Source organism: Callithrix jacchus, chromosome 3 (assembly GCF_049354715.1).
Source record: "Callithrix jacchus isolate 240 chromosome 3, calJac240_pri, whole genome shotgun sequence".
Lineage (NCBI taxonomy): Eukaryota > Metazoa > Chordata > Mammalia > Primates > Cebidae > Callithrix > Callithrix jacchus.
The window spans coordinates 140,771,503-140,791,738 of record NC_133504.1 but is presented as its reverse complement, the minus strand read 5'-3'; the positions used below and the strand labels follow the sequence as shown (position 1 = coordinate 140,791,738).

Below are 20,236 nucleotides of genomic sequence, written 5' to 3'. Positions count from 1 at the left end.
GTTCTTAGGATGGATCTCCAAACTGTAGTCTGTTTTCCTTCAAGATTTTAATCTCTGTTCTTTTTTATTTTTGCAGGAAAATTTATATCATTTTAATTATTTTTATATACAGAAAACTCTACAGTGGCAAGTTCTCTAGCCTTTGCTTTTTCGAGGCTTGGCGATGCGAGCCACAGACTTGGGACCCAGGACATTGCCTCCCCAGTGACGGCGGATCTCATCATATCTGTCACTGTACTTTGTCCTGATAGCTTCCACCAGCTTAGCCAAAGCGCCTTTGTCTTCCGAGTTAACCTGGGTGAAGGCAACGGTGGTGCAGGTCTTCCTGTGGACTAGACGTCCCAGTCTTGCCTTCCCCTTGATAATACAGTAAGGGACTCCCATTTTCTGACACAGGGCAGGCAGGAAGACATCCAGCTCAATGAGATCCATGTCGTGTGCAATCACCACCAGCTGAGCTTTCTTGTTCTCCACCAAGGCAGTGACGATGTTAACTCCTGCTCGAAGGACAGGTGGTCTCTTAGTGGGGACGTCCCCTTTGCCAGCAGCTCTCTTCTCAGCCTGGGCCAACAGCCTCTTCTTCTTCTCTTGCTGTGTCTCTGGCTTATACTTCTGGGCCAGCTTTAGCAGCTCAAAAGGCGGTCCAGGGCCTGGGTGAACTGGTTAATGGCAAGAGGCATTTTCAGCCGCTTATAAAGGATGGATCTCTGCCGCTGCAACCTGATACAGTGGGGCCATTTCACAAAGTGGGTGAGGAGGTCTCTTTTCAGTTGAATGTCCTGTCCAATGCCAAAATTCTTTGGTCTTTTCTCAAACACGGGATTGGCCACTTTCTTGGTCTCCTGCTTCCTCACGACAGCAGGGGCTGGAGCTGCCTTCTTCTCCTTGGCCTTCTTTCCTTTCGGCACCTTGGGCGGCGGGAAGGGAGCTAATCTCTGTTCTTTTATCTCTACATTGTAAGAGAGCTTCTAAAGTTTCCCCTCTATGTCATTTTTGCTCAAGAATCTTTTTTTTTTTTTTTTGAGACAGAGTCTCTGTAACTCAGACTGGAGTAGAGTGCAGTGACGCAATCTAGGCTCACTGCAACCTCTGTCTCCTGGGTTCAAGCATTTCTCCTGCCTCAGCCTCCTAGTGGCTAGAATTACAGGTGCCTGCAACCATGCCCAGCTAATTTTTGTATTTTTAGTAGAGGCTAAAATCTACCTTGTGGGCCAGCCTGATCTCGAACTCCTGATCTCAGGTGATCCACTCACCTCAGCCTCCCAAAATGCTGGGATTACAGGCGTGAGTGACGATGCCCAGCCTGTCTTTTTTTGAGACGTGGTCTTGCTCTGTTGCCTAGGCTGGAGTGTGGTGCCACAGTCATAGCTCACTGCAGCCTCAACCTCCCCAGGCTTAAGCAATCCTTCCATCTCAGCCTCCTGAGTAGCTGGGACTACAGGTGCATGCCACAAAGCCCAGCTAATTTTTTAACTTTTTGCAGAGATGGGATCTCACTACATTTTCCAGGTTGATCTCAAATTCCTGGGTTAAGCAGTCCTCCCACCTCAGCCTCAGCCTCCCTAAGTGCTGAGATTACAGGCACAAGCCACTATGCCTGGCCACCAAGAATTCTTTAAAAGTATTTTTAAAACTATATATGTCCTTGCACATTTTTTTTTTTTTGAGACAGAGTTTCGCTCTTGTTACCCAGGCTGGAGTGCAATGGCGCGATCTCGGCTCACTGCAACCTCCGCCTCCTGGGTTCAGGCAATTCTCCTGCCTCAGCCTTCTGAGTAGCTGGGATTACAGGCACGCGCCACCATGCCCAGCTAATTTTTTGTATTTTTAGTAGAGACAGGGTTTCACCATGTTGACCAGGATGGTCTCGATCTCTTGACCTCGTGATCCACCCACCTCGGCCTCCTAAAGTGCTGGGATTACAGGCTTGAGCCACCGCGCCCGGCCGTCCTTGCACATTTTTAAGTTGGTAATTATAATAACATTTTTCATCTTTTAAGTTTAAATGCAAAGGGTGATATTTCCATTCTATTTTAAATATAATATCTTAAAATATAACTAATTGTTCTTTTAATTATAGCTGGTAAAGTCTAAATGATACTTTGTCCTTAAAATTTCCACAAAGTTTTATCCTATTTTAACTAGTTTTATACCTGAAAATCTTTTCATGATCACACTATCATATATCTGTGCAATAAAAAGAACAAATTTTGGAGAACGATCCAAGATGGCCGATCGCTAACATCCCGGGATTGCAGCTCTCAGGGAAGGCGCGGAGAACTAGAGGACGCCACACTTTCAGACAAAGTCTCGTCGCTCACGGAGCAGAAGATCCCCCAGTGGTGGAAACACAGGAGTCGCCAGCGCGACTCTCGTGGTCGTCACAGCGATTCCGCTGGCACCTCGGCGTGGCAGCGCTCGGCGCAGAGTAAACGAGACCAGTTCCCCTTCTGACCGAGGTTTGGAGCCCCGGGAAGGCAGAGTCGCCTACTACGGAAACAAGAAGGAAGCCCGACAGGATAATCCTGGGCAGAAAAGCACCATCAGTTTTAACGCTGCTGCTCTGGCCCTGGGAACTAACAACCTGGACGTTCACTCAAGAGACCTAATCTGGAAGTTGGTAACTTCAAAGACGACAGGAGGATAAATTTACAATGACAGGAAGAAACCAGCGTAAAAAAGCTGAGAATACTCAAAGTCAGAACGCCTCTCCCTCTAAAGATGATCACAGTTCCACATCAACAATGGAACAAGGCTTGATGGAGAACGAGCGCCTCCTGATGACAGAATCACTCTTCAAGGAATGGATAATAACAAACTTCGGTGAGTTAAAAGAACATGTTGTAGCCCAACGTAAAGAAACTAGGAACTTTGAAAAAAGGTTTGATGAAATCCTATTGAGAATAGACAACTTAGAGAGGAGTATGAGTGAAATAATGGAACTGAAGAATACAATACAGGAACTCCGAGAAGTATGCACAGGTTTAAACACTCGAATTGTTCAAGCAGAAGAAGGGATATCAGAGGTCAAAGTCCAACTTAATGAAATAAAACGTGAAGAAAAGATTAGAGAAAAAAGGATAAAAAGGAATGAGCAAAGTCTCCAAGAAATGTGGGACTATGTGAAAAGACCAAATTTACGTTTGATAGGTGTAGCTGAATGCGACGGAGAGAATGAATCCAAGCTGGAAAATACCCTTCAGGATATTATTCAGGAAAATTTTCCTAAACTAGCAAAGCAGGTCAACATTCAACCCCAGGTAATACAGAGAACACCACAAAGATATTCCTCAAGGAGAGCAACCCCAAGGCACATAATCGTTAGATTTACCAGGGTTGAAACGAAGGAGAGGATACTAAGGGCAGCCAGAGAGAAAGGTCGAATAACCCACAAAGGCAAGCCTATCAGACTTACAGCAGATCTCTCTGCAGAAACTCTACAGGCCAGAAGAGAGTGGGGGCCAATATTCAACATCCTCAAAGAACAGAACCTTCAGCCCAGAATTTCATATCCAGCCAAACTAAGCTTCACAACTGAAGGAAAAATAAAATCTTCTATGAACAAGCAAGAACTCAGAGATTTTATTACCACCAGGCCTGCTTTACAAGAGCTTCTGAAAGAAGCATTACACACAGAAAGAAACAACCAGTATTAGCCTTTCTAAAAATACACCAAAAAGTAAAGAGCACCAACATAAAGAAGAATTTACACCAACAAATGGATAAAACAGCCAGTCAACATCAAATGGCAGTAACCCTAAATTTAAATTGACTAAATTCCCAATCAAAAGACACAGTCAAAACCCAACGGCATGTTACATCCAGACCTGTTTCACATGCAAGGATACACAAAGACTCAAAACAAAGGGATGGAGAAAGATTTACCAACCAAATGGAGAGCAAAAATAAATAATAAATAAATAAAAAGCAGGAGTTGCAATTCTTGTATCGGATAAAATAGATTTTAAAGCAACAAAGATATAGTGGTAAAAGGATCAATGCAACAACAAGAGCTAACGATCCTAACACCCAGATAGGAGACTTAGATTCAATGAGACAGAAAATTAATAAGGATATCAAGGACTCGAACTCAGATCCGGAACAAGTAAACTTAATAAATATTTATAGAGCTCTCCAATTCAAATACACAAAATATACATTCTTGTCGATACCACATCACACCTACCCATTAGTTTAAATGAAACAGTGATTGGCCATTATCAATACCCAATTTTTTTCAAAATAAAGCAATATTTCCATTTACTCTCCCTCTTTCTCTTCCTCTTTCTTCCTCTCCTTTACTTATTTTTTTTTTCTTTCCTTCTCTCAAAAAAAAAGAAATCAACTTGTAAACCTCTAAATCCAGGTTGGCAATGTCTCTTTCATTGCTTGATTTCCTTTCTTCCCTTCCCTCACTCCCTCCCTCCCTCCCTCCCTCCCCACTTCCTCCCTTCCTTCATTCCTTCATCCCTTCCTTCCTGCCTTCCTCCCCCCCCAAAAAAAAAAAAAGAACAAATTTTAAAAGAATGAATTTTTTTTGTTTAAAAAATATTCTGTCAGCCTATCTGATGGGAAGAAAATAAATTTTTAATTTTTAAAAGTTTCCCATAACTGTAAGATTCAAGATGTTAACGTTTTTATCTGAATAGTATTATCATTACAATTATTAGTTATCAGAGTGTTAAAATGACAAATATACCACAAATGTTGATATTTATGAAATAAAAAAGTAAAATTTTATTGGGAATACATGTATCTCAGAGTGTTAAAGTGACAAATATACCACAAATGTTGATATTTATTAAATAAAAAAGTAAAATTTTATTGGGAATACATCTATCTCTTAATGAAATATAGTGGGAGAAAATAGTGTCTTATTTAAAGCTGTTGGCCAGCCCCAACATTCAGATTATCTTTTGATCTGGTACTCCAAAAGTTTTTTTTATCTTGAGACAGTGCACTTTTGGGGCATGAATGAGGTACGTGCCCTTCTTTGAACATTGAGAGGAAGGCAGCTATAAAAGAGAGGGTAGGAATGCAGAACTCACATTTTACTTGGGCCACAGACAAGTTCTTACGTAGATCATTTTTAAGAAGCACTGAATATGCAAATTAAGGAGTCTGATGCTGATTCCTTAAAACTATGTGCATATCATAGCTTTATATAATACTTGGAAAATGTTCATTTTTATCCCAGGAGTAAGTATAATCCAGTTTGAAAACCAGTGCTTTACATCACCAAATTGATTTTATACAGTGCCATTTCTACTAATTAAGTGGACTAGAAGCAAATTACCCCAATATTTAAAAAACCATATATGAAAGGCCCACAGCAAACAATCATACTCAGTGGTGAAAAACTGGAAGCTTTTCCTCTAAGATGAAGAACAAGAAAGGATTCCCATTCTTGTCACTACTGTTCAGCCTAGTACTAGAAGTCCTAGCCAGAGCAGTTAGGCAAGAAAAGGCATACAAATTGCAAAGAAGGAATAAAATTATCTCTGTTTACAGATGACATAATTTTATATATAGAAAGCCTTCAACATTCCACAAAAACCAGAACTAATAAACCAATTCCGCAAAAATGCAGGATACAAAATCAACACACAAAAATCAGATGTTTTTCTATATACTAAGAATAAACTATCCAAAAAGGAAATTAAGAAAGTAATCCCATTTGCAGTAGTATCAAAAAGAATAAAATACTTGGAAATAAACGTAACCATTGAGATGAAAAACCTGTATACTTGAAAAACTATACAGCGTTGCTAAAGAAGTTAAAGAAGACACAAATAAATGGGAAGACATTCTGTGTCGATGGATTGGAAGACTCAATATTGTTAAAGTGTCCATACCGCTCATTTAGGGCAATACCTATCAAAATCCCAGTGGCGTTTTTTTTTTTGCAAAAATAGAAAAAACTTCTAAAATGCATATGGATTCTCAAAGGACCGCAGACCACCAACACAATCTTGAAAAAGGACATGATTAGTGCAGTTTAAATTGTTTTTGTGGTTTTAGTTTCATTGCAAACTCCTGTATCTCATTTCCCTCTTTTTCCACCACCTTTTGCATCTTCTATGCTGTACGCACAGCGTACTAAATACAGCGTCCCATGTCCCATTGCAAATGCTGAGAAATAACAAATTGTCTCAACAAAATATTCCTATTGGGTTATAATATTTTGATCCTGGCATTCTGCTCTCTCAGTGACAGTATAGATGGGATCCAGGTTGGTAAAAGCAGGTGTGGAGAAAGCAAATAGGATAGGAAATTCAGGAAAAGATAGTGCCATTAGATTACCTCAAAATCTGAGGCCCAAGGAAGATCCTGCAAGATGTTCAAGTGGCCTTCAGATGTTACAGGCAGGCCCCTGTAAACATTCAAGATACCAAAGATTAAAGAGACGCCGCAATTTTGCCTCTTGATTGAAACTGATTGTTAGGAATAAAGCCTCAGATCTCACTGGTAAGAGGGAATGTGAAATACTTGCAAAATGACTTGATCTTATTTGCGTTGTGACTTAGTGATAAGTATTCTCAAACTTTTAAGTATATACCTAATAGGCTTTCTATTCCTAGAAAGAGATTAAAAGAAAGCTCTCTGAAATGCGGGATCTTGAAGAAACAATGGCAAAACTTCAACTGGTAAGTTTATGTCATATTGGATTGCCAGCATTGTCATTAAGAAACTTTTTATGCCTTATTTTATTGCTCAGCTCTTGATAACAACTAATCTACTTTCTATTTCTGTTGTTCTGGCCATTTCATATAAAGGGAGTCATATATTTTTGTGTCTGGATTCTTTTTTTTTTTTGAGATGGAGTTTCGCTCTTGTTACCCAGGCTGGAGTGCAATGGCGCGATCTCGGATCACCACAAGCTCCACCTCCTGGGTTCAGGCAATTCTCCTGCCTCAACCTCCTGAGTAGCTGGGATTACAGGGACATGCCACCATGCCCAGCTAATTTTTTGTATTTTTAGTAGAGACGGGGTTTCACCATGTTTACCAGGATGGTCTCGATCTCTTGACCTCGTGATCCACCCGCTTCGGCCTTCCAAAGTGCTGGGATTACAGGCGTGAGCCACCGCGCCCGGCCTGTCTGGATTCTTTTACTAAGCATGTTTACAAGGTTCTTGCATGTGGTAGCATGTATGAGCACTTCATTCCTTCTTATGGCTGAGTAATATTCTACTGCATGGATATGCAAGTTTATATTTTTATAGTTCTTTAATGTTATGGATAGTAGTTGCTAGAAATTTTACGTTCTTGTAACTACTTTATGACTTTACTAGTATTAACACCAAAAATTAATTACTTGAAATATTTGTTGATTATTACAAAAGGCACTCCATCCTCATTTATTTATTTATTTATTTATTAGAGACAGGGTCTTGCCTTCACCTAGGCTAGAGTGCAGTGGCATGATCATAGCTCACTGCAGCCTTGACCCTACTGTGCTCAAGTGATCCTCCCACCTCAGCCTTCTGCATGGTTAAGACTACAGGCATGCACCACTGTGCCTAGCATTTTTTTTTTTTTTTTAGTAGAAATGAGGTCTTACTCTATTGCCCAGGCTGGTATTAAACTCCTGGGCTCAAGTGATTCTCCTGCCTCAGCCTCCTAAAGTGCTAGGAGTGCAGGCATGAGCCGTTGTGCTCAGCCCAGTCTTCTTTTAATAGCTTTTTTTTTGAGATGGAGTTTCGCTCTTGTTACCCAGGCTGGAGTGCAATGGCGCAATCTCGGCTCACCGCAACCTCCGCCTCCTGGGATCAGGCAATTTTTCTGCCTCAGCCTCCCGAGTAGCTGGGATTACAGGCACACGCCACCATGCCCAGCTAAGTTTTTGTATTTTTAGTAGAGACAGGGTTTCACCATGTTGACCAGGATGGTCTCGATCTCTTGACCTCGTGCTCCACCCGCCTCGGCCTCCCAAAGTGCTGGGACTACAGGCGTGAGCCATTAATAGCTTTTTTGGTAATACAAACCATTTTCCTAATCACATTTCTTGTTCTGGTAGTCTTCAAATGACTAAGGAAGCGATCATCCCAACAGAAGCCTAAATATAGCATACAGAAAAAGCATATAGTCCTAAAGTCTGGAGCTAGCAGAAAGAGTGTCTTGCTTATAGGTAGAAACCAAGTAGTCACCCAAATGATTGAGGATTCCTAAAAATAGCCTGTTGAATTGGAAGAGTTTCCTCTAAGATTGGAAAGAAAGGTAAATACTAATTTCCAAGTTCTTTCTTTATGTATACTTTTTACACAGTCTAGCTGGAGTGTTCTGGTGGCATACGTCAATTTAAAAGGAAGCATGAGAGGAAGGGATTTTTGCTGTTTGTTCACTGCTAGTTGTATGTGCACTAAATGTTGGATGTTATTCGTAACACTTGTCTCAGAACTGTGACCAAGTTTCACTAGTGTTGGCTGACAGTAGGATGTTGCCATGTTGCCATACTTTCTTACCTTTCTTATTTTTTCCAGTAATGCAAGATTCTATGTATTTTTAAGATAAGAATGATGATATTGATAGCTAACATTTATTAAGTACTTACCATAGGGACATGCTGGTTACCATGGAAAATACTTCATAACCATAGATTCATCCTGGCCAGTGAATCCTTAGCGTCCTGGTCTTATCTTTGTTGTGCAGATGAGGGTGAGAGAATAACCAGTAGAGTTACAGATACACTGTATGTGATGGTCTTAGAAGACTTTGTCTTACTATTGCTCTCTTTTTTTTTTTTTTTTTTTTTTTGAGACAGAGTTTCGCTCTTGTTACCCAGGTTGGAGTGCAATGGCGCAATCTCGGCTCACCGCAACCTCTGCCTCCTGGGTTCAGGCAATTCTCCTGCCTCAGCCTCCCGAGTAGCTGGGATTACAGGCATGCGCCACCATGCCCAGCTAATTTTTTGTATTTGTAATAGAGACGGGGTTTCACCATGTTGACCAGGATGGTCTCGATCTCTTAACCTCGTGATCCACCCGCCTCGGCCTCCCAAAGTGCTGGGATTACAGGCTTGAGCCACCGACTATTGCTCTCTTAACCATGAAAAAGCTTTAATTTTTTACATAATATAAGTACATGTTCATTTAGAAAAAAATAGGACAACATGCCAAACTAGAAGAAAATAAAATCTAATAATTCTCCCACCCACAAAGAAACATTGTTGATACTTGTGTTTTATGGTACTTTCAGCTACAAATGATAATTAAGTTTAATTGAATCACATATTTGACTAATTGTTTGCACACACATTTAAGTTGCTGTTATATAAATGTGCTTAAAAAAATCTATTTTACTTTTAAGTATGATAGTATTTTATAAAGATGTTAGAAATCTTATAGTATTACAATTTGCAGGAATTGAACTTATGCCATAAAGAAAAGGAGAGACTAAGTGATGAACTCCTTGTAAAATCAGATCTAGAAACTGTTGTTCATCAGCTTGAACAAGAAAAGCAAAGACTTAGCAAAAAAGTCGAAAATTTTGCAGTTACAGGTAAGATGTCAAATTTCGATGACTTAAAAAATGTTTGTGATTTCCTCTTGATATATTGTTTTTCTTAGTAGATAATCTTTCATTCATTCAGTCATTCATTCAATAAATATTTGTTGAGTGTTTGCCATTAGCCAGAAACCATAGTAGGTACTGTAGATACAATAGAAATCTTTCCCTCAAGGACCTTAGAATTTTTATGTTTTGACTCGTTTATACAGGGAACCCTGCTTGAATATTTTCCAATAGAAATGTGTACTTCTTTGAGACAGACTAATAATAGAATTAAATAAGACTAAAAGGAAGGCTATTTTGATAGTGGAAAATTGAAGTACAGAATCTTTTCAAGGAAATGTAATTGTATTATCTTAAAATACGCACACACACACACACACACACACACACACAATTGAGATAGGCTAACTTTCTGCAGGTACCAGCCCTGAATGACTTGGCATAAGAAACATAAGAATTCATTCATTCATCAATTTGACCAGTGTTTATTAATCACCTGCTTTGTAGGTGTGTGCCAGGCCCTGTTTTGACTGCTGGGGTATATAGTGGCAAACAAAATACATAAGGGCCCTGCTCTTGCAGAGCCTTTTTTTCTTGTTAGGGAGACAGACTAGTGGCACATAAGTGAAGAAGCTAATTTTAGTTGATAAGAGGTATTAAATTAGAATGGGAGGATGTACTAGAGATTGAATGAAGTGCTCAATGAAGATGGGGGTCTAATTTTCTATGCAGAGGAAATGGCAGGTGCAGAAGCTTGGTGCCATCAAACGATGTGTCTTAGGAAGTGAAAGAAAGCCAATGTACTGTATTAAGAAGAGACTCTATCCTAGGCCCATGTGGATAATCTATTTGACCTCCTCTCTGCATACTAGCTGTATAACTTGAGCATGTTACTGAAGCTCTCCGTGCCTCGGTTTCCCTATCTATGGGGCTAATGATGACACCTACCCTGAAAGGTTGTTTTGATCATTAAATGAGTTGATATGTTAAAGTGCTTAGAACCATGTATAAAAGTCTAAAATATACTTCTTTAGATAGCTATGCGTGGCCTAGCATAGATCATTTGAGCGTAATCTTTCAGCTGTCTCAGACTCTCATTTCCCTGTGTTTTGGGTGCATCCCTCTGCCAGATACTCAGCCATGGATGAGCCAAACAATTTGCCTTCTACACTTTTACACATGGGCAGCTGTTTGAGTGTGCACCAGGCACATTGAGAGCACTGTAAATTAGATAGTCCTGAACCTCAGCAGGACACTCAGTGCCATATCTTACATTATTTCTCTTAGCATTTGATATTCCATTCTCCATTGGGAATATTTTGAAATATTTTGCAATGTCAGTAAAGTTGTGAGTCCCATTACTCCCCCTCATTCTGAGTAGATGATCCTACCCCCAGTTTTCCTAAAAGAAGGGAAGCCATTGCAGGCATTCACTCAGTCCTCTGGCCTCAGATTAAAAACCTGTGCATCTTCTTCCTTCCTGTTCAGTCAGGAGTGTCCCTCTTAGGAAAGACCTGTGGCTCCATCTATTCTCTGGGTCATAACTTCTCTGATTTTAAAAACCTTACAAATTAATGATCTCCTCTCCATAATTGTAATTTTTGTACTATTTTTTCCCATTGGCATTCAGACATGCTTACTCTTCACCAATTTCTTTTTTGTTTTTTTAATTTTTTTTCTTTTTTTCTTTCATCCTATTGAGGAAAGTTCTTCACCAATTTCAATACAAAAACTTTGACCCATTCCTATCCAGCCACTCTTCTCGTCTCTTCATAGCTTTAGCATCTTGAAAGGTCATCTATACTTGCTGTTCTGCTTGATCACCGGCTACCCCACAGCTCCTCAGTCCACTCCAGTTGGCTTCTGTTCCCACCTCTTCAACACAGTTACTCTTGTTAAAGTCATCATTCGCCTCCGTTTTGCTAAATGCAGTGGATATTTTTCATTCATTTGCTTATTTGATTGCATTTAACCCAGTTGGCCATTCTTTCCCACTCTCCTACTTTCTTTTTACCTCTCTGGTCATTCCTTCTTGGGACAAATTTGCCAATTCATCCTCGAGTTTGCACTGCACACTATCCTTTTGTAGGTTTTATCCTACTACAGTTAGAATAGTTGTTCAGCCTTGGCTATGTTTTTCATACTTGTATCCTTAGCTAGTGCTGGGCATATAGTAAATGCTTAATACTTATCTGTTGAATGAATGAAAGAAGAAATAGGAGTAAATCAGAATACATCAGGAAAGTCCTTCCATGCCTCAGAGTTGCAATGAACATAAATTAAATTAGGTTCAACTATGTGAAATTGCCAGTATTTGGTTACTTTTGACTCATGAAGAGGCAATTTCTGTGGTAAAAGCTAATAATAATATTTATTTGAGTTATTTTACTCTCTTTGTATATGTGTATGCTGTTTTAAATTCAAGCTTAATGTTAAGTTTATGCATATTATGATTGTTTATAGATATATTTTCTTTTAGTGCATTTTCAAATCCCGGGAAAGTACCATGTGGTAATTTACTGCTTCATTTTGTAGTACTGAGTAGTACCCACCTTATAATAAGACAAAAACAGGGGGACTTGGACCTATTGGACCTTATTTAAACTTTTAATTTTTGTTTGTTTTTTCTTTTTTCTTCTGAATATTTACCTCTTTAATAAATTTAGTACTTACAGGTGATATGTAGAACAGTTCATGATTTCTAGTAGCTCTCATTCTAAAAGTTATTCATATAATTTACTTGACTAATCAACATTACATATGCAACACTGTTTTAAGAGTTAATCACTTTAATTTGCAGAAAGAGAACTTACTTTGGAAGTTGAGAGGATGAGACTAGAACATGGAATAAAACGTCGAGACAGGTCACCTTCTCGTTTAGATACATTTCTGAAAGGTATAGAAGAAGAACGAGATTATTATAAGAAAGAGCTAGAGAGACTCCAACATATAATACAGCGAAGATCTTGCTCTGCAAATTATAGCGCACGTGAAAAAAGTTCAATATTTAGAACATCAGAAAAGGTAACGTCTCTTTATAAGAGTAAGTGATAAAGCCAGAAAGCATCTTTATGAATAAACTTTGCTGATTTATTATTATATTAAATGTAACTTTATTCATTCTTGCTTTGAAAAAGTTCTGATTTTGATTTTTTGTTTTCTTCCATGGCCTGTATTGTAGGAACGCAGCATTAATTAGGTAAATTACTAAAGAACAAACTATAACATACTGATTACTGGAAATTAAGGAAAGGCTGAATGGTAGAAGAAGTGTAGTGGAACCTGGGCTTCCAGGACTCATTGTTGGATATTCTCTCTCTTTTTAGAGTTTACTTTCTTGTTTATTTTTCTGAGACAGTGTTTCACTCTTTATTGCCCAGGCTAGAGTGTAATGATGTGATCTGGGTTCACTGCAACCTCCACCGCCCAGGTTCAAGTGATTCTCCTGCCTCAGCCTCCCGAGTAGCCGGGATTATGAGCGCATGCCACCACGCCCAGCTAATTTTTGTATTTGTAATAGAGATAGAGTTTCGCCATGTTGACCAGGCTGGTCTCAAACTCCTGACCTTGTGATCTGCCTACCTCGAGCTCCCAAAGTGCTGGGATTACAGATGTAAGCCACTGTGCCCAGGCATAGTTTACTTTCTATATCAGCTGCATTTTCTCTCTCATAGCAGAGTGGTTTTATATGCATCGCAGGCAACATAGTTTCATATCATTTCCAGCCTTGGACCAGTTAGGAAGGTGTGTTACATTCTGCTGGCCAAGCATCTTCTCTATTAACCGTGCTAGGGGAGATAGATAGAAATGGCAAGTGGGTGCTGCGTAGATTGTTTTGTTTGTCCTCTGCAACTATATTTGGAAATTGATTATCCAAAAATGTTCACTTTATGTCATTTTCTAGTTGCATCTCCTATTGTGTGTATTAAAGTTGACCATGATGCATGAGAGAATAAAATTTTAGGTCTTAATTATTTTTAGTGTTTTGTGAGTATCATTTGAGTTCTTCAGATATTCCTTCTTTTAAGCTTTGGAGTTCAGGAGTCTTGAAAGGCTTATGTGACTTTACTTTATCTACATACTATGTAAAATTAGGGGAAATCTGGGAGTGGGGAGTAGCCCATTAAAACTCAAAACATTTGGTTTCAGCCTTGGCTGAATTTGCCAGTTCTGTCATATTATCCGTGAAGATCTTGTGTTCATTGTCAAACAGTTTTGTCTTCTGATTAGACTTCATTTTTTAACCTCATAAGCTAGTGGCTGAAGTTTGATTTATAGTTGTCAGTATAAACTCTATGCTATGTTATCTATTATAAGAATGAAGCCAGGTGTGGTAGCTCACACTTGTAATTCCAGCACTTTGGGAGGCCAAGGCAGGAGGATCACTTGAGGCCAGGAGTTCAAGACCAGTCTGGTCAACTCAACGAGACTCCTTCTTTACAAAAGAAAAAGTAAAAAATTAGCTGAGCATACTGTCAGGCACCTCTAGTACCACTTACTGGGAAGGCTGAGGGAAGGAGATTGCTTGAGTCCAGGAGTTCAAGGGTGCAGTGATTTATGATCTCGCCACTGCATTCCAGCCTGGGCGACAAAAAAAAAAAAAAAAATTGGTGGAAAAATGCAGTACAAGTTATTAGTAATTTATATGTTGCTGAATTTATTTTAAGTTCTGTATGTATTTAGGACTCAGGAAAAGTAAGTGACTGAATTGATCATTTTTGTTTTATAGAGGAATCTCCCACAAAATGATCAGTTTAATCATGTATGAAATACTAAGGAGATAAATATCTCAGAGTTTTTAACCAAAATATTTGATTCATTTGCTCTGTGTTGGATTCACATTTGAAAGACAAGTGTGTGAGAGATATTGGTAAGGCACTAGTAAAATTAGGTGAAATTTTTCTCCCCCTCAACTTACTTACATGGTCAAAGTTATAATGGTACCTGGTGTAGACAAAAAAATTATTTTCTAGAGTTCAGGAAAGCAGGGTGTTCAGAGCATTTTAGAGTCCCAATAATAAATTACAGGCATGATAGAGGATAGTGGGTAAATATATGAATGAAATAGGTGGGATGTGAGACAGTTGCAAGTACTGGGAACTAGGAAGTGCATTTCCTACCTAAAATTAGGTATTTTATTTTACTTTATTTATTTATTGAGTCTGTCACCCAGGCTGGAGTGCAGTGGCATGATATTGGCACACTGTAACCTCTGCCTCCTGGGCTCAAGCCATTTTTCCACCTTAGCCTACTGAGTAGCTGGGACTATAGGCACATGCTACCATGCCTGGCTAATTTCTTTTTTTTTTTTTTTTTTGAAACAGGGTTTTGCCATATGGCCCAAGCTGGTCTCAAACACCTGATCTCAAGTGATCTGCCTGCCTTGGCCTCCCAAAGTGCTGGGATTACTAATGTGAGCCATGGTGCCCACCATAAAATTAGCTGTTTTAAACATGTTCAGGAACATTTGGTTGGCAAACGACAAAGACTGTTCTACAGCTGGATTTGGTACTAGCTGGGTTTTCAACACCTGCTTTATGGCAAACTATTAGGCACAGTTGGTTAGGATTGTAGTAAGTCAGAAAAACTCAGGATTGTAATAACACTTTTTTTTTAAATTTTTTTTTTTTTTTTTTAAAGACGGGGTTTCACCATGTTAGCCAGGTTGGTCTTGAACTCCTGACCTCAAGTGATCTCCCTGCCTCGCCTTCCCAAATTGCTAGGATTACTGGCCTGAGCCACTGCGCCTGGAGACACTTTTTAATATCAATTCTCTATTGCCTGTGTAGGGTGGGTACTGTCCCCCTCACCTTGTATTCACCCTGGTTCCCACTATGAGTTTTGAGTATGGTGTAGGCAGAAGTGCTTTGCAGTTGGAGCCTAACAAAAGTTGAAGTTCCACAAACTGGCTTTATGACATTGGAGAAGTTACCTAACTTCATGGAACCCTGTTTCCCTCATTTGCAGAATGGGGAAAGTGACTACAACTTCTTGTAAAGACAAAATGAGATAATTTGTTGGTTTTATTTTTAATTGACAAATAATATGTTTATTTATAGAGTACAGTTGGATGTTTTGATCTATGTATACATTATAGAAAGATTCAGTCTAGCCAATTAACATGTCTATTTCCTCACCAACTTACTGTTTTTTTGTGGTGCAAATGTTAAAAATCTTTTAGCAATTTTGAAGTATACAATACATTATTATTAACTGGTTACCATGCAACACAATAGGTTATTAAAACATTCCAGCCAGGCGCAGTGGCTAACTCCTGCCACCCACTAATGCCAGCACTTTGGGAGGCCAAGGCAGGTGGATCACGAGGTCAGGAGTTCGAGACCAGCCTGACCAACATGGTGAAACCCTGTCTCTACTAAAAATACAGAAAAATTAGTTGGACATAGTGGTGCATGCCTGTAATTCCAGCTACTCAGGAGGCTCAGGCAGGAGAGTCATTTGAACTCAGGAGGTGGAGGTAGCAGTGAGCTGAGATCGCACTCAAGCCTGGGTGACAGAATGAGACTCTGTCTCAAAGAAAAGAAAAATTCTTCCAGTCTAACTGAAATTTTATGCCCTTTGATCAATGAGATAATTTGTATAAGTATCCAGTGTAACACCTAGTTACCAGTGAATGATTTATTTCCTTATTTGCTGGTTCAAAGCAAATCAGTTCTGGTAGAAAATTAGAGTCAGTCCAGAGATAAATACCGAATGCCTGCTCTGAACGAGGCATAGAATACAGAGAATACAGAGATGAAGAAGACAGTTCCTGTCCTTGCAGCCTTCAGCACACACATGTGTGTGCATGTGCTTGTGTGTGTGTAGGGGACAATGAATGGAGTAGTAAAGGGTGTTATTCACAATTATTATACATTAACAATAACAGAAATATGTACACCAGATATACTTAAAGAAGAGTTAGTTTCTGCTTAGGAAAGTCAGTCAATAAATGTTCACAGAACTCCTGTTTTACTGGGTACCATACTGGACACTGAAGAGGTGATGAAAAAGACCAGGTTCTTTCTGTGACCCTCATAGAGCTTAAATTTTAGTAGTACAGACACACATTAAACACACGATCATGTAAACAACTTTATAACCTCATTTATAATGTGTTTTTGAAGAAAGTGCCGAAGAGATTCAAAAATACTATAAGAGTATATAGAAGGAGATCTATATTAGATTGAAAAATCTGGAAGAATTCCTTCGAGAAAGTGACATTTAAGCTGAGACCTAAACAGTAATAAAAAAAATAGACTGTCAAATCTTTATTTATTGAGCTTTCTTTTTCTAGAATCTGTACAGACTCCTTTTTGGAAGATTATTTTGTTTTGCTTTGAGAGAAAGTCTCGCTCTGTTCCTTAGGCTAGAGTGCAGTAGTGTGATCATAGCTCACCATAACCTTGAACTCCTGGGCTCAAGTGATCCTCTTACCTCAGTCTCCCAAGTAGCTAGAACTACAGATGTGCGCCAATATGCCTGGCTAATTGTTTAATTTTTTGCAGAGGCAGGGTCTCGCTCTTTTGCCTGGGCTGGTCTTGAACTCAAGAACTGGCCTCAAGCAGTCCTCCTGCCTTGGCCTCCCAGAGTGCTAGGATCACAAACATGAATCACCACACCTGGCCAAGACTTTTTAAATGTAGATATGGTTATGTTACACAGTTTCTTTCACGGTTACCTTGGTTAAGTCTCAAAATCCTAATCTGCTTTTGTACTATAAAACATCTTGTCCTTTAAAGTGTTTAGATAACTAATCCTATCCATCATGCCATTGTTCTGCTTGTTTAACTAAGAGATTACTTATTTCCAAATGCAGGTGAGAGGTACGTCACAGATATCTATTATTTACCAAATCTACGTTGTATGTGATACTGGCACAACAGATACTGAATAATAAAGGCCAGGACTCTTTTCAGTGTGTCATATTATTAAATTAGCCCTGCTTGGCACTTCTACATTTAGTACTTACAACATTAAGATACCATAGATCCCAAGCCTGCATTTATTATCTTTTTTTTTTAAATAGGAAAAAGACATACACATTTATTTACACGTGCGTGGAGAGAATCAGAATGCCCTCATCTTTATTTTCTACCACAGTGATGAAGACAGTGAATCTTTTGAATTGTACTAAATTGGGGGCATCTTTTGAATGGTACTAAATTGTAGAAATGTTGGAAGTAGTTGCTTATTCAGTGAATATTCTTAATATATACTGCCTGGTAGAAATATTTACATTCATTTGACTGTATAAATAGGCCTCCTGTAGGTCTGAAGCTGAGACAGTTGGGAGATGGTATGCCTGGGGTATTAATTTCGATTCAGTCATAGAAAACACTGAAGAATGTACTAGGCTGTTAGAGTTACCTGTACTGGGTGAGCAGACACACAGATAACTTCCTGGCCCCTTCTCTGTAGAAGATAAACTAACTAGTGGCTCTAAAAAATTACCAGGCATCAGAATTGCTTTGAAGGCTTGGTAAAATACAGTTACTTGGCTCTGCTCTGAAGCTTCTGACTGAGTAGGTCTGGGTTTGGCTCCAAGCTCCAAAATTTGCATGTCTAACAAGTTTTTAGATACTGCTGCTGCTTCTGGTCTGGGGATTACACTTTAAGTACCACTAGTATGAACAACTTCGTGAGAATAAAAGTTGAAGCATCTCATAGGATCTGATCAAGTCATGTCATTGGCAGCTAAGTCTCTTCTAGGAACTTGAAGGCCAGGAAATTTGCCCCAGTACTGCCAGTATTCTCATCTGCTCTCATCATAGATTTTTAAAACTGTGTTCCTTAATCACATTAAAGGCACTTGTCTTCTTTTTGTCTGGTAGCATCTTTCAGTCAGTCTCATCATCAGTATCTTGTGACAACCATGTAGTGATGATTATAACATGATAACTTTTGTTTTTTAATTCTATTTCAGGGTGATTACAATTCAGAAATTCATCAGATCACAAGAGAAAGAGATGAACTTCAACATATGCTAGAAAGATTTGAAAAATATATGGAGGATATACAGTCCAATATTAAATTATTGACAGCAGAAAGAGATAAACTAAGTGTCTTATATAATGAAGTAAGAAACTTATTGTAATTAAGCCAATAGATTGTATAGAACCAGTTAACTATAATGGAGCTGGTATATATCCTTCACATTACTATAATATATGGATCTGTGATATTGCCTCAGAATTAAAATTAGCAGTAGTAGTTTCTACTATCATCCTGTTTCTAAAGCAGATATTTCTCTTATTTTTTCATATTTATTCTTTCCCTTTTCTAGCCTGTCTATGTGTCAGATCAGTTAGAAATAGTCTCCTTTTTTTAAAAACTACCTGGAACAGGTCTCAGCCTGACTATGAGCCAGATTTATGCTTAGAATTAAGACGTGTGGGGAAATGTCTATCAAAACAGTGGGTAGCATCCACTATTTGGATATTTTGGCTATTTAGGACTTATTCTATAAATACTGTACTATGGGGAGAGGGAATTGGTGTTCGCTTGGCCCCATTAGCAAAGCCTCAGTTGTTAGAGAGCAGGGTAAGTCTGAGCAAAGCATGGGGTCTGTCACCCATGTTTGTTCACATACCCATCTCCCATGAAATCCTGCTATTTTGAGAAGGGGAGGAGGCATGCAAGTTAAAAGGTCAAGTTGAAAGAGTCACTTTTTTGAGGTTTTTGGGGGATTTTGCAGTGTCATTTGACCTACTTCTGGGCTTTCCCCATTGCTGGCTTACATTTCAGCTTTCTTGGGTCTGCCTAGTTAATTCTACTTGTCTGTCTGCTGTCTAGTTTCCAACATTTTGTGGCTGGTGCCTCCCTCGATCCCCTTGTCTTTTTTTTTTATTCTTACTATTTTAATCCTTTTACTCTCATTTCGTTGGGATTTGGGAAGAGAGTGAAGGTAGCATGTGTTCAGTATGCCTTTTTTAACTGGGAACATAGCCAAAGTATTTTTTATTTATATCTTTTACCAAAGTGTCTTTTTTTTTTTTTTAAGACAGAGTCTTGCTCTGTCGCCGGGCTGGAGTGCAGTGGCGCAATCTCATCTTGGCTCACTGCAACCTCCACCTCCTGGGTTCAAGCAATTCTTCCACCTCAGCTTCCCGAGAAACTGGGACCTCAGGCATGTGCCACCACAACCGGCTAACTTTTGTATATTTATTAGAGACGAGGTTTCACTGTGTTGGCCAGGATGGTCTCAATCTCTTGACCTCATGATCTGCACACCTCGGTATCCCAAAGTGCTGGGATTACAGGTGTGAGCCACCGGGCCCTGCCAAAGTGCCTTTTTAATTTATTTCTTTTAATTCTTTAAGGCTCAGGAAGAATTATCTGCCCTAAGACAGGAATCCACCCAAACTACAACACCCCATAATATTGTTAGTCTTATGGAAAAGGAAAAAGAACTTGCATTATCTGACTTAAGAAGAATTATGACAGAAAAGGAAGCTTTAAAAGAAAAATTAGAGGTAAGAAGATTGACATGCTTTTGAAAGGTAACTTGTTGAGAAGAAGAGGTATTTGTATACATTTTCCTGTGAAGTTACTATTCCAAATCCAGACCACTTTGTTTGTGTATGGCCTGTGGGTTAAGAATGGATTAAGAAGAATATTTCATTGTTGATAAAGTGTTACTGGAATACCTTGCCCAATTGTTTATGTATTTGTAGCTTTTGTAGTATGACCCAGAAAACCTAAAATATATACTGTCTGGTTTT

At 39.0% G+C, this 20,236-nt stretch overlaps 1 protein-coding gene and 1 pseudogene across 8 annotated transcripts in view; one reads left to right on the top strand and one right to left on the bottom strand.

Moving 5' to 3' along the window:
• The window catches only part of CEP135 (centrosomal protein 135), an 89,065-nt gene that overhangs the window by 16,844 nt on the left and 51,985 nt on the right, over window positions 1–20,236 (top strand). For all 8 annotated transcript variants that reach the window (XR_013533118.1, XM_078367219.1, XM_078367220.1 and 5 more), the window contains 5 exons: window positions 6,582–6,647; window positions 9,362–9,500; window positions 12,313–12,536; window positions 18,439–18,591; window positions 19,835–19,987. Coding sequence is in view for 7 of the 8 variants with exons in the window: in XM_078367219.1 (XP_078223345.1) it covers window positions 6,582–6,647; window positions 9,362–9,500; window positions 12,313–12,536; window positions 18,439–18,591; window positions 19,835–19,987 (735 nt within the window). In the remaining variant the exon portion in view is untranslated. The remainder of the gene's footprint in view (window positions 1–6,581; window positions 6,648–9,361; window positions 9,501–12,312; window positions 12,537–18,438; window positions 18,592–19,834; window positions 19,988–20,236) is intronic.
• LOC108590917 (large ribosomal subunit protein eL8 pseudogene) lies at window positions 93–6,124 on the bottom strand (annotated as a pseudogene).